Below are 11,730 nucleotides of genomic sequence, written 5' to 3'. Positions count from 1 at the left end.
GGGCTTGAAAATTCTTAGCCTGTACCAAATTCAAATAAACTTGATTTTCCCCCAATATAAAAGGTTCGAACCAAAGGGAGGGTTGCCCACAACCTGTACCAAATTCAAATATTATATATATATATATTAAGTATAATACATAAAAAAATAAAAATATTTACACAAAGATTAGGATGCATAAAAAATATGTACATAAAATATGAACTATTAAGTATAATATATAAAAAAAAATATGCATATTCTATTGTAAATGGCATAGAATGTTTTTACACAAGCCACGTGTTCAGCTCATCTCATTCAGGGATGAGCAAAGCTTGATGACCCTCCATCTTGGCACTGGTGTGGGGACAAGACGTAATGGAGGGCGATCAGGAGCTTAATGCACAAAAATTGTGCCATGTAATTGCACTCGATCAGGACTCCAAATTGACAAAGTTGCGAGGGAAAAAGTGTCTCTCAAGCAAACATCGAATCGTCCAGAAGGCAAGAGACTTGACCCCGTAAAGGCGTCGGTGTGGACGCTTTCCTCCCCATTTTCCTTTTCAAAACCGCTCCACGAAAACCAATGGGACGGAAGAAAACCAGAAATGAGAAACATCGATATAAATTAAAGCCTTCGTTTTGCCATTTGAGGTCAGTCGTGGAAGAAAAAAAATTGGTTTTTCCCGGTTTTCCGACGAGATCTGGGCGGTTTTCCGGTGGAAAAGGTGGTATATAACGATGGCAGGGACGGCGGAGGCGAAGAGGAGCAAGATCATGGTGGCGGTGAACGAGAGCGAGGAGAGCATGCACTCGCTGTCGTGGTGCCTGAAGAGCTTCATTCCGTGCAGGAAAGGGAGGAATTCGGAGGAGATCGCCCTCGTCCTCCTGTACGTGATGCCCGCGCCACCTCCCCCCGACCACACAGGTACGGACGGCAAACTTTTCGGAAAATCTTTAGCCTTGTGTTTGGTTCTGATGGAAATTGAAGTCCCGTGGAATTATTTTTTTCCATGTGTTGGCCATGTTGGCAATTCAAGTGAGAAGGGGGAATTGGGGATTCTCTTGACCACGGAGTTTGGTGAAACAGAAAAGGAAATCGCGCAAACGAACTCCATATCTCGATTTCGTTTGGATTCGATGGAAACCGAAACCTGCGGGGAAACGGGATTCCATGGAACTGCGCTCGTGACATGCGGAATTCCGATCGCACACCGTCTTGATGGAATTAGAACGGGCTTGCTTAATTACTTTCTGCCAATTTGGTTGGTAGAAAGTGTTTGAGGGAATTCTTTTGCTGAGACGTCCAGATGTGAAAATTGTGGTCTCGGTGGAAACGATAAAAAAAAAATATCTGCGAAATTTATTTGTCATCAAACCCAAACATGCGTTGAGGTTTGCAAATAACAATTTGTGGGAAAAATTAAGGGCAGGTTTGCCAGAGGAAGATCTTTCTATACATAGCCCTTAATTGTATTTGAGAAAAATGTGAAGTAGACAGAGATAGAACCCTGAAATCAAGTACCCTGCGTGTCATGCTGCCAGTTGTAATGTACGTGAGTCACCGATTTGTTCAACAAAAGGCTAACTTTTGGGAGAAAGTTTGCGCTGGTTTGTATGGCAGCAAACTGCTGCCAGAGCTTCATGTTTAAACTCAACAACAGGAGCGGCAATCTATTTTCTTTATTAAGTGTATTGATTCATGGGATTAACGGACTAATTTTTTCTTTTTTTCTTTTCATTTTGCAGGTTTATTTTGGTCTAAGATTGGTGCTATGTTAGAAGAGTACGGAAAGGAAACTGCAGTGTCTGTCATGGAGAAGGCGAAGGAGCTGTGTAAGAGCTATGAAGGTCTTCACCATGTAAAATTCATCCCACCAACGTATATAATTTTTAGATACCTTCTATTTGTTATATATACAAAGATCATCGCTGCTAACCACTTTTCTAGCTAACCATTGTACTAAGAAATGTTACTTGGATTGTTTTTTTTTTATAAAAAACATGATTTTTTAAGTCTTGAATATTTAAAAAAAATTAAACCGTCAATTTTTTAAACTTTATAAAAACCTACCTGCCTATAGGAATCGAATTATTCAAGAATCAGTTTTTATAAAATCAAGCATGAAGAAAGCATATGTACGGTCAGATTTAAGATAAATATGAAAACCCATTCTAAAGCACAACAGTTAGCTAGAAAAGTGGTTAGCAGATAGAAGGTGGTAGCTGTTAACCACTTTTCTGACTAACTTCTGTGTTAATCAGGCTTTCAAAGGGCTTTTCTCATGTATTACTTAAATCCGACTGTACAGATGGTCTATTTATTAGAAAAAGACATTTGGATCGTGTTTTTAATGAAAAACATAATTTTTAAGTCTTGAATATTTAGAAAAAACTTAAATCATCGATTTTTTCAACTTTATAAAAACCTACCTGTGTATAGGCAGATGATTCAAGAGTCAGTTCCAATAAAATAAAAGTACGGTCAGATTTATAAAAAACATGAAAAACCTCTTCAAAAGCCAGGTTAGCACAGCTGTTAGCTAGAAAAGTAGCAAGCACCTTCGATATAAATATATCCCTTTTTATCACTTTTAGAATGATCAACTAACACCAATAATCAAAGCAAACCACAATGTGTTGACACCTTTTAACTTTTAAGTTTACAATGTCAGCTTCAGTGTGAGAGTTCTTTTTTGTTTTTAGATAAAAGTTAAACAAGATTTTTAAATAATTAAAAAATAGCAAATGTTAGCCTCATAATTTTAGTTTCACTAAACTGAAAGAGATTTTTATCACCTTAAAAAGGTAACTGATTCTTTACTATTTTGTACAGTCGAGTTCATATAAATGTACTCATCTCTGGTACTAATGAAGGTATAGAACTATTGAGCTAGAAATCATAGGTGCTGACCTCGTAGATGTGCTCGGCATGCCTTCTTTAATAATGATTAAAGCTTCTATCATATTATTTTTATGTAAAAATATGATTTTTACAGTTGTGGAACTTTAAATCAGTTTGGGCGGATTGATTTTTGCAGCCCTTCAAAGACCTGCTTATATATATGTCACAATCACAAGATTTAAAACCCATTTTCTATTAAACAAACATTATCTATCACATTCATATCATTAGTACCAAGCCTTATGTGGCCATATCGACTGGCTGAGGCTCGTGGTGTTCCTTAGCTTTTTATATCATCACTTAATGTTGGGAAATTATTTGTAAAGGCTTTATGTCATTTTGGCTGTCTTGGTCATCTTCTTTTTCTGTTGATGAATTGATATGGAGCATAAGGTGTGACGTTGGAGTTACTTAAAACTTTAAGAAACTCACTAGTTGTATGAGACAGTAAGTTTGTGAACTTTCTACTGTTTTGCTACTCACAAACTATGATCATTACGCTCACAGACTATACAAATATGTTGAAAATAGGAGTTTGAATGGTTTGGTTGACATGGTTAGGTTAAAGTTGAGAGCATAGTGGAGAGTGGAGATGCAAGGGATGTGATCTGTGAAATGGTGGACAAGGTTGGAGCCGACATATTGATCATGGGTGGCCATTGGCATGATGCCAATAAGAGGTACTATTTTTCCCTTCTACTTGGCCAATTTGGCATAAGCATTCATCTTTACTACTTTCAGTTTTGAGGCTTAGTGATAAAGACCAAGCTTGTGTGTGTGTGTGTGTGTGTGTGTGTGTGTGTGTGTGTGTGTGTGTGTGTGTGTGTATAAGATTGCATATTTAGTGTTAAAAAGATAAAACCTGACCTGCCCACAAGAACTCCACTGATCTAGTAGGAACAACTTGTGAAAGAGTTTGCAAGTTGACCGGATGGCACAACTTCAAAACCCACAGGAAGCATCCCTTGCCGCAAGGTTGAAGCTGGGTATACTTCCCAGTGGGTGGTGGAGACATCAAGGGTTTTACCGATCAGAGATCTGCCAGAATGTGGTCGGTGATTTCCTTGGCCTAGCAGAGGGAAAAAAAAGAAAGAAAGATAAAACTGACCTAGTTTTGGGGCTTATGGTCAAAGAATTGTGATGTTTCTTTGTGAACTAATTTGTTCATTTTATATTTTATTTATCAGCAATTCAGAGAGCGTAAGTGAGCACTGTGCCCAGAAGGTGAAGTGTCCTATTTTTATTGTGAAGCAACCTAGCCGGCATAGTAAGAATCACAAGCAACGGAGTTGAACCGCTTACCAGCCACGGGACAAGTCCTACGTGGCGTACCTTTATTCAATTAAACATGGTTTTTTTTTTCATAAATATAGGCCAGCAGGGGAATAACCCCCAAGAGGTTCGAACTTGAGACCTATGCGACCTAACCATCCAGCTATCTCATTCGATCCTCGTGTTTTTTCAATGTCATACTTTTATTTATTTTTTGGTGTATGTTGATTATTATTGAGATTTGTTTGTCCAAATCTCATGAGTAAATTCAACGAGGAAATTTGGAAACTTTCGTGAGCCAAATCCTTGTGACCTTTGCTTGTTTTCTTTTTCGCCGGTTTGTTTCACCAACACAAAAGAAAAAATATTGTTTTCATATGAAAATATTATAGTTGGTGAAGAGAATGCTCACTCACTTGAGCTACACATTTTTGAAGGAAACCATTTGTTTCCTATGAAAACAGACTCAAAGCTCCTGCCCTATGGAAATGCTTTCTCGCGCTCTTGCATGAGATTAAAACAAAAAGAGTGTATTCCATGTGAAAGGCACTTTCCTTCCCCGACCGTGAAAAAAATGGGCTTTTATATCGGATCCAAAACAAGATGGTATATATATATATATAACCATCATCCATGTCAAAGGAGAATGACCCTCAGCGTGTGGGTGATATGAAATTCTTATGTAAATGTGTGGACAATCGTGCGGGCTATGCTGCAAACTAAGGGTCTCCGTGCATGTGGTTCAGGCTTAAATCTGTTTGGCTGGATTCATTCAGACTGAATATTCTAATTTGTATTTGTATTTCTGAACTGGACTTGGACTAAAATCAGATTAACACACGTCCTTTTTCGCTTTTCATATGCAACAGCAATGCTTTTTGGCTAACCACCACCGGGGTAACCGACGTGGTAGCAGGGTGGTTGCAAGGATGATGAGATTAAAGCACTGGATCAAAACCCATTGGTGCACAGGTGTCTGCAGCTGGAAGTGGGCCACATAAGGCAGGGTGGTCGTAGGGCCCCACTTGGGTTTTCCTGCTAGGGTTCCTCGTCATAAAAGAAAACAATCCTATTTGACCAAATGATGTGACGTGAAGCAATGCATGGTGACAAAATTGAATTTTTTATTTTCTTGTATTTTTATTGAAAAAATACTGGTAAAACATAAAATAAACTAAAAAGTTAGAAACAAAAAATGATAAAATACAGAAAAAAACTAAAGAACCCTTTTTGGTCCACAAAAGTCATTCAAACTATCATTATGGATATAAAGTTGAACCATTTTTATTTTTGGTTTTAAAACTCAAATAAAACCCCACCCAGCCTGGTCGCACTGGCTCAGCCACAGGATCTGAGTCGAACTTGAGCTTGGGTCATCAAAAATTCGTAAACCAGCCTGAGTCTGATCGAAGACACAATCAAGGTTAAGAGTTTTTCCCTTAATATATTTTAAAATTGGAGAATTTTTACTTGTTATTGAAACTCCAATCTGTATCGTATCTTGCCTAAAATAGATTCACTAGCTATAACTTGTACAAATCTTATAATCTTTCAACTTAGTCAGTCTTTAAGATAAGAATCTATCCGATTCAGAAGAGAAATTTTGAAACCGAGTATCTCAATTCAATTCAAACATTGATTTGATTCACTCAATCCTCTGGAAAATATTGATCACATGCTCCAAAAAAAATCTGTCCAAAAAAACATGGTAAAAAATGGTACACCAAGACCTAAGTTCCAACTCACTAAACAATACTCAATCGGACATTGACATGCCTAAATCAGACCTAGTAATAGAGGGCAGATCAGATCATACTGAATTCAATCCCACCACACATCTACATGAGCCCCCATCTCACAGTTTCTAAGTGAGACAAATCGAGGGCAAGCTTCATACCAACTTGAGTTTTGAAAGCACATTCAAGCTAGGAAAGAGGATTTTCGATCCATATACAATGTATTTGAGAATTGGTGCAACCATTAGGTTCTTAATTTGAAAGTTGGTAGTTGGGGAAGAGATGTAGATTTGGCGACCTGGACAAACTCCAAACACAGCTCTTTTGTTGATGCCTGTTGACAAGTATCACACCTTAGAAGAGGAAGAATGCCTGTCAATTCTAGGCATAGCTACCAAATGGAGCCTTTACAGCTTCTGATCTCGGAAAAGTTTGTGCAAAAGGAGGTTCCACCATTTGCATCGACATGGAGTGGGACAGAAATGCATGGAACACCGTGAGTTTCCGCAGCAACCCTCAAGTTCCTGCAGCATGCAAAAGGGCCCTAGGATACATGGATATGGGTCGTCCATGCAGAAAATTACCTCTTGTTTTCCAATTGTTGATTCGCGACCTCCAATGTGCGGAACATCATCAGAGTTAGTATTTCAACTGCAGAACATCAGTTGAGTTCATATTTCACCAGCCTAAATACATTTACAGAGACTCGTCCTCTGGTATCTTTGCTCCCTGAGCTTCCCACAGAAAGACCACATACCAAGCTTATGGAACAGCCCTATAAGTTCTGTCATGGGATCACCTTACTCACCAATTTGAGGCTTTTTCCTGCTCCAGTTTTTTCCAGCCAGTGCAATAAACTATGTTGGCTTTCACCTGTTGAAATCCATTTTTTGCCATTTGTAATCAGATTTATCAGTAGCTTCACGTCCAAAACTTGTCATTCATTCAATCTGTGGATATTAGGTACTTGAACACCGGCGAAAGCAGCTATCGGTGAAACCAAGGGAACCCCCCAAAATCCAGTTCATTCATTTCCTCAATCTCAACCAACGATATGCATTCGGACAATCAGTTCAACATGAAAAAGACTGTCTATCAATTGTTGGGATGTTCTCAAATCTCAAATGTATACAAGAAATCAGGGTCCTGATAGAATTGGAAAAGTGGAACACAGGAAACTTATAGCTTTATCATAATACAACAGTATTCCAATGACAGTTTTCCAGCATACTGACTAATTATGTAAATAAAAATTAAACTTCTTTGCATGCATGGATGAATCAATCACCTCATTAAATGGTATAAACTAAGATATTATCTTCTAATATAATATTTCCATTTTTTCTTGGATATGCTCAATTATCTAGGAAAAGATTGAAACTCGAGGGCTAAGAACAAAAAATGAAATGAGTGACACCAGTAAATCAGTACCCACTGCTAAGTTTTCAGGTGTACGCACACTGCCAATGAATGGAGAGAGACAGAGTTTGAGACACAAAAGTTTCCCCTATGGATGTTATAGAATCTGCCTAATCCCAATCCTCTCTATGCCAACTGCCAAGGAAAAGCCACAAAGGATTTGAGATATGAGAGTTGGCCCTATGGATGTTATAGAATCGGACTAATTCCAAACCTCTCTATTTTTCCAACATAACAACAAACAACCACAATCGCAGTTCGAAGATCTAGAGGCATACAGACAAGGCATTCACGCAAAGAAACTCCAGTTTTTTTTTACCATGACTTAGATACTTTGATCCACTCAATAACCGAACAAGGATAAAGCCCGTTAGTTCATATAACAAAATGGAAAAGGCACATTTTGACATAATAACATGGGCATTCAATCGCGTCGCGAGTTTGAAACACGTCCTAAAGAAGACAAAATCATGTCAAAATCCAACATCATCAAATCCTTTAACAAGCAGAAAGATAATTGAACGCAAAATCAAGAATCAAAATCTAAGCAAACAAGAGCCAGAGTAATAATTTTGCCACCAAATTGTGCATTACAATAATGTTTTGCAAATGAGATCACAAAAAACGTCGTTCTACAATGAGTATCATAACTTCAGGAACTAAATCATCTAGCATTTACGTAAAAAGAAATGAAAGGGAAAGGCAGAACCCCTAACACCATTCTGAATCAAACTCTACTCTTCCTCCTCCGTCGCAGAACCACCGCCCTGCTTGTTATGCTTCCTTGCATACCTCTGGTTCCTCAGAAACTTGGGATCCATCTTCAAAAAGAAAAATACAAAAACTCAGTAAATTTTACACAAACCCATCTCCTAAAAACATAAAAAACCAACGGTTTTCGCTCATATCCATCTCTAACAACAAACCAAAATACAAAACGCGGATCAAATGTGAACCAAAATAAGGGAAAACTCAAAAAAAAATTGCGAAAAAGATTACCCCTTTGGTCGAAGTATGTCTGTGCCTTCTGGGCTTTTTTATCCCGTTCTTGTGGGCCTTGTACGATTGGTTGTGAGCCGTGTGGTTCTTCGACTTAGCCATTTGTCTATCAAAAACCCCGCAAAAAATTTTACCAAAAAACAGAGGAAGAGATAGAGAGTGAACGACAGGTAAAGGAGATTAGTTTGAAATCGCGAGATGGGTATGATCCAGATCCTCAAATTCAACAAAAAAATATCATCCAAAGTCAAGAATTGGAACGACAATCCTTACCTGCAAGACTACGAGGGGCTCCGACTCTCTAGGTTTTTCTTTGCTCTCTGAGAGGTGAAGGCAAAAACCCTAATTCATTACCCACTTTATATGCCCAGGCCCTTGAGTTATCGACCTTCCGAAATGACGATCTTGCCCTTTTCTTCTGATGGATCTCTAGGCGGTTAACTTTTCGGGTCCAGACCCGATATGGACCCGGTCCCATGTGTTTGTATCGGGTACCCAACCAGACTCGAACCCAAATATTCGGGTATGGGCATAAAAAATGCCAACCCAAATAATATTTGGGTTGACCCGAACAATATACGAGCAGGGTTTGGGTTATGATTTTTGCCAGGTAGCTGACCGAACCTGGCTTTTGAACCAGGTACCTGACACCAACCGAGTATTTTAGGTATATTTTCAGTAAGAAAAACTGAAATTATATGGGTTGGGGTTTAAAATTTCATTTTGGTGACCCTTGTTATTTGGACTGGTTTGGATATATCTTGATGGGTCAAGTATCCAACCCGTTGACAGCCCTGGTAATAGGTGGGTAATAAACTCGGATCCTGTTGAAGGCTGATCGGTACCGGTATCTGTTTGCAGTTAAGCATGCTCACATGTGGTTCTGGACCCGGGTTGGTTATAAACGTAGCAAGGAGGACTTTGTTGGCTTGCCATAAATGGATTTTTCCATGAAAAAAAGTAGATGGCTTGGTTTCAACCTTGGAATGATACAGGTCCGACTGGTAACTGCTGATCCGGAATCATCGTGTAGCCTACTTTGGATCTCATGTTCAATACTAAATAGTACATGCTGGAACAAGAGTAATAAGTAAAAAATGACTGGATCTGGACCAAGCATTTGAAGGTCCAATATGGATAAATCTTGTCATGCATTACAAGTAGGACTCATAAACAAGCTTAACACAGTCCCGCCTATATAACTAATTTTAACGCTTCCAAACTTTTAACTTGTAAAATTTAAGAAAAAATTAAAATTTTGGTAGTCAATCCTTTTTCAGAGTTAAAACAGTAGCTCAATGAAAATAGTGGTTTGAAAAGACTAAGTCAGCCAACCCTGGGTAGATTACAAGCAAGATTTTCAACAAATGAATTGGGTTCCTAAATGCCTTTGATTTAAACACGCATTTTCACACATCCATTAAAAAACATGAAAATTCAAAACAAAAGTTTATATAGAATTAACGTTCTACAAAAGTCCTTATACAAAATGATAAAATGTGCTCAGGAGCAAACAACAGAAAGAATGAATTCTTGATAACGTCGCGTCATCGCTTGTAGCATCGGTCTACTTGTCACCTGAATCTCATAAAATGAGTCAAACTCATGAAAGTCTGGTAGGTACAATGATGTTAGACAAATAAAACAAGACTAATACAGGTACTTATCATGCTTTAAAATATTGGATCGTATGCAATTGAACGAACCACAAATTTATATAAATGAGGTATTGTTTTTATTTTAAATAAGTAGACTATACATCACATCTTTGTTTCGATACTTACTACTTACGGGATGAAATCATAGAAACAACTAAGATCATTTGGGGGTTTATTATTCTATGTGAATTGATAACCTAAATGGCTAGTTGAGTTCAAACCAAAGGGGACGGTCTAGAGGCCAAGAGAGAATTTCTTAGAAGTAGAAATAAAATGGTGGATACATCCTAATTTTTGCAGAAGTTGTTGGATCTACCACCTATGATAATAATTGATAGCCTTTTACTCTAACTCCGATGATCGGAGACGTTGAGTCATTGTCACTCAAGAAGCATAGTTGTTTACAATATGTCTATAAGAGTTTGTACCTCCTATCCTATATCTTGATAGAACTCAAGGATGAATGAGTGTGTTAGATCTCTTGTGATTACGCAACTCATTTACCATGCACAGATATTTTAAACCAAATCGAGCATCTTGCATGTAAAGGCGTTCCAAGTATTTGTACGTGATTTTCCTATAATACTCTGCATTGTCACACAAAGGGGTATGTCATGAACTTCAGTTCATCCATCGGCATACAAATGTCTCGCATGTCTGATAGTACTGATGCGATAAGAAACAACCTAGGTTTCAGTAAAAGAAATAATCAAAAATTCTGAAAATTTATGATTTTTCGAACCTTAGATCGGGGGCATATTCGATCATTCTCGGATGCCAAACAGGAGGACTTGACATAACCAAAGTCTAGGTAGTCGAAGTCTCATGTGTATTAGTTCGCTGAGAAGACTCAATTGCGAATATCTGAATCATGACAATCTCATCTTTTTACAATTTAAACCAAATAAGATCAGTGTTTCGAATAACACTCCAACCTTTGGGGGATGTCAGATGCATGCGGACTTGGGAACTTCGATGCATGCAAGTATAGAAGGTCGATTTTATTTGCAAGATAGGTAGCACATGTGGTTGCCACATATTGCGTGCACGCAGATATAAAATATTTGTTTTGTTTGCAAAACATCAAGGCATGCAGACTTGATAGTCTCGTACATAAACTTTTGAAAGTTAAAACATAAGTTCGCAAAACTGCAAACTTTAAATAAATGTTTGCATAAATTAAAGTAAGCAAATGCAAAATCGTGCACTCTAAATAAATGCTTACGTAATCAAGATAGAGTAGGAGTACGCAAAATTACGTACTCTGAATAATTATATATGTATAGATAATTACATGTATATCAAAGCATCGTATGTCAAGTGGCTATCATAAATAAAATAGAAGTATGCAAAACTACGTACTTGAAATAAATGCATAATTTAAATAGAGTAAATGTATGAAAAACTGTGTATTCTGAATAATTATGTATGTATATATAATTACACATATATCAAAGCATTGTATTTCAAAAGACCATCATAAATAAAGCAAAAGTATGTAAAATTGTGTACTCTGAATAATTATATACGTATATATAATTACATGTATATCAAAGCATTGTACGCCAGAAGGCCAATGTAAATAACATAAAAGTATGCAAAGCTATGTACTTGAAATAAATGTGTAATTTAAATAGTATATGTATATTTGACATAAAAATATATACATATTAGAAGTGCTAGACTGCCATCATTGCATGTGTTTTGTCCTACCTTGGAGATAGTTTGAATGCTTTGACGATTTTGAGTATAGGGTATAGCT

General features: G+C 37.5%; 2 protein-coding genes across 2 annotated transcripts; one reads left to right on the top strand and one right to left on the bottom strand.

The window, feature by feature from the left end:
- The first annotated feature begins 649 nt into the window (after positions 1-649).
- LOC149844124 (universal stress protein PHOS34-like) lies at positions 650-4,459 on the top strand. The gene is made up of 4 exons (XM_090002071.1): positions 650-907; positions 1,729-1,841; positions 3,446-3,564; positions 4,072-4,459. The coding sequence occupies exons 1-4, from the start codon at positions 721-723 to the stop codon at positions 4,175-4,177; spliced, it is 525 nt and encodes a 174-aa protein (XP_089858197.1). The 5' UTR covers positions 650-720; the 3' UTR covers positions 4,178-4,459.
- Positions 4,460-7,860: 3,401 nt separating this feature from the next.
- LOC149844123 (large ribosomal subunit protein eL29z-like) lies at positions 7,861-8,645 on the bottom strand. Its single transcript, XM_090000333.1, has 3 exons — positions 8,584-8,645; positions 8,311-8,416; positions 7,861-8,132 (listed from the first exon to the last, which is right to left on the bottom strand). The coding sequence occupies exons 2-3, from the start codon at positions 8,410-8,412 to the stop codon at positions 8,046-8,048; spliced, it is 189 nt and encodes a 62-aa protein (XP_089856459.1). The 5' UTR covers positions 8,413-8,416; positions 8,584-8,645; the 3' UTR covers positions 7,861-8,045.
- Positions 8,646-11,730: the final 3,085 nt, after the last annotated feature.

The sequence above is a fragment of the Nuphar pumila genome, chromosome 3, assembly GCF_984573655.1.
Source record: "Nuphar pumila chromosome 3, dmNupPumi1.hap1.1, whole genome shotgun sequence".
NCBI classification, from domain to species: Eukaryota; Viridiplantae; Streptophyta; class Magnoliopsida; order Nymphaeales; family Nymphaeaceae; genus Nuphar; species Nuphar pumila.
This window is presented reverse-complemented; position numbering and strand designations above follow the sequence as displayed.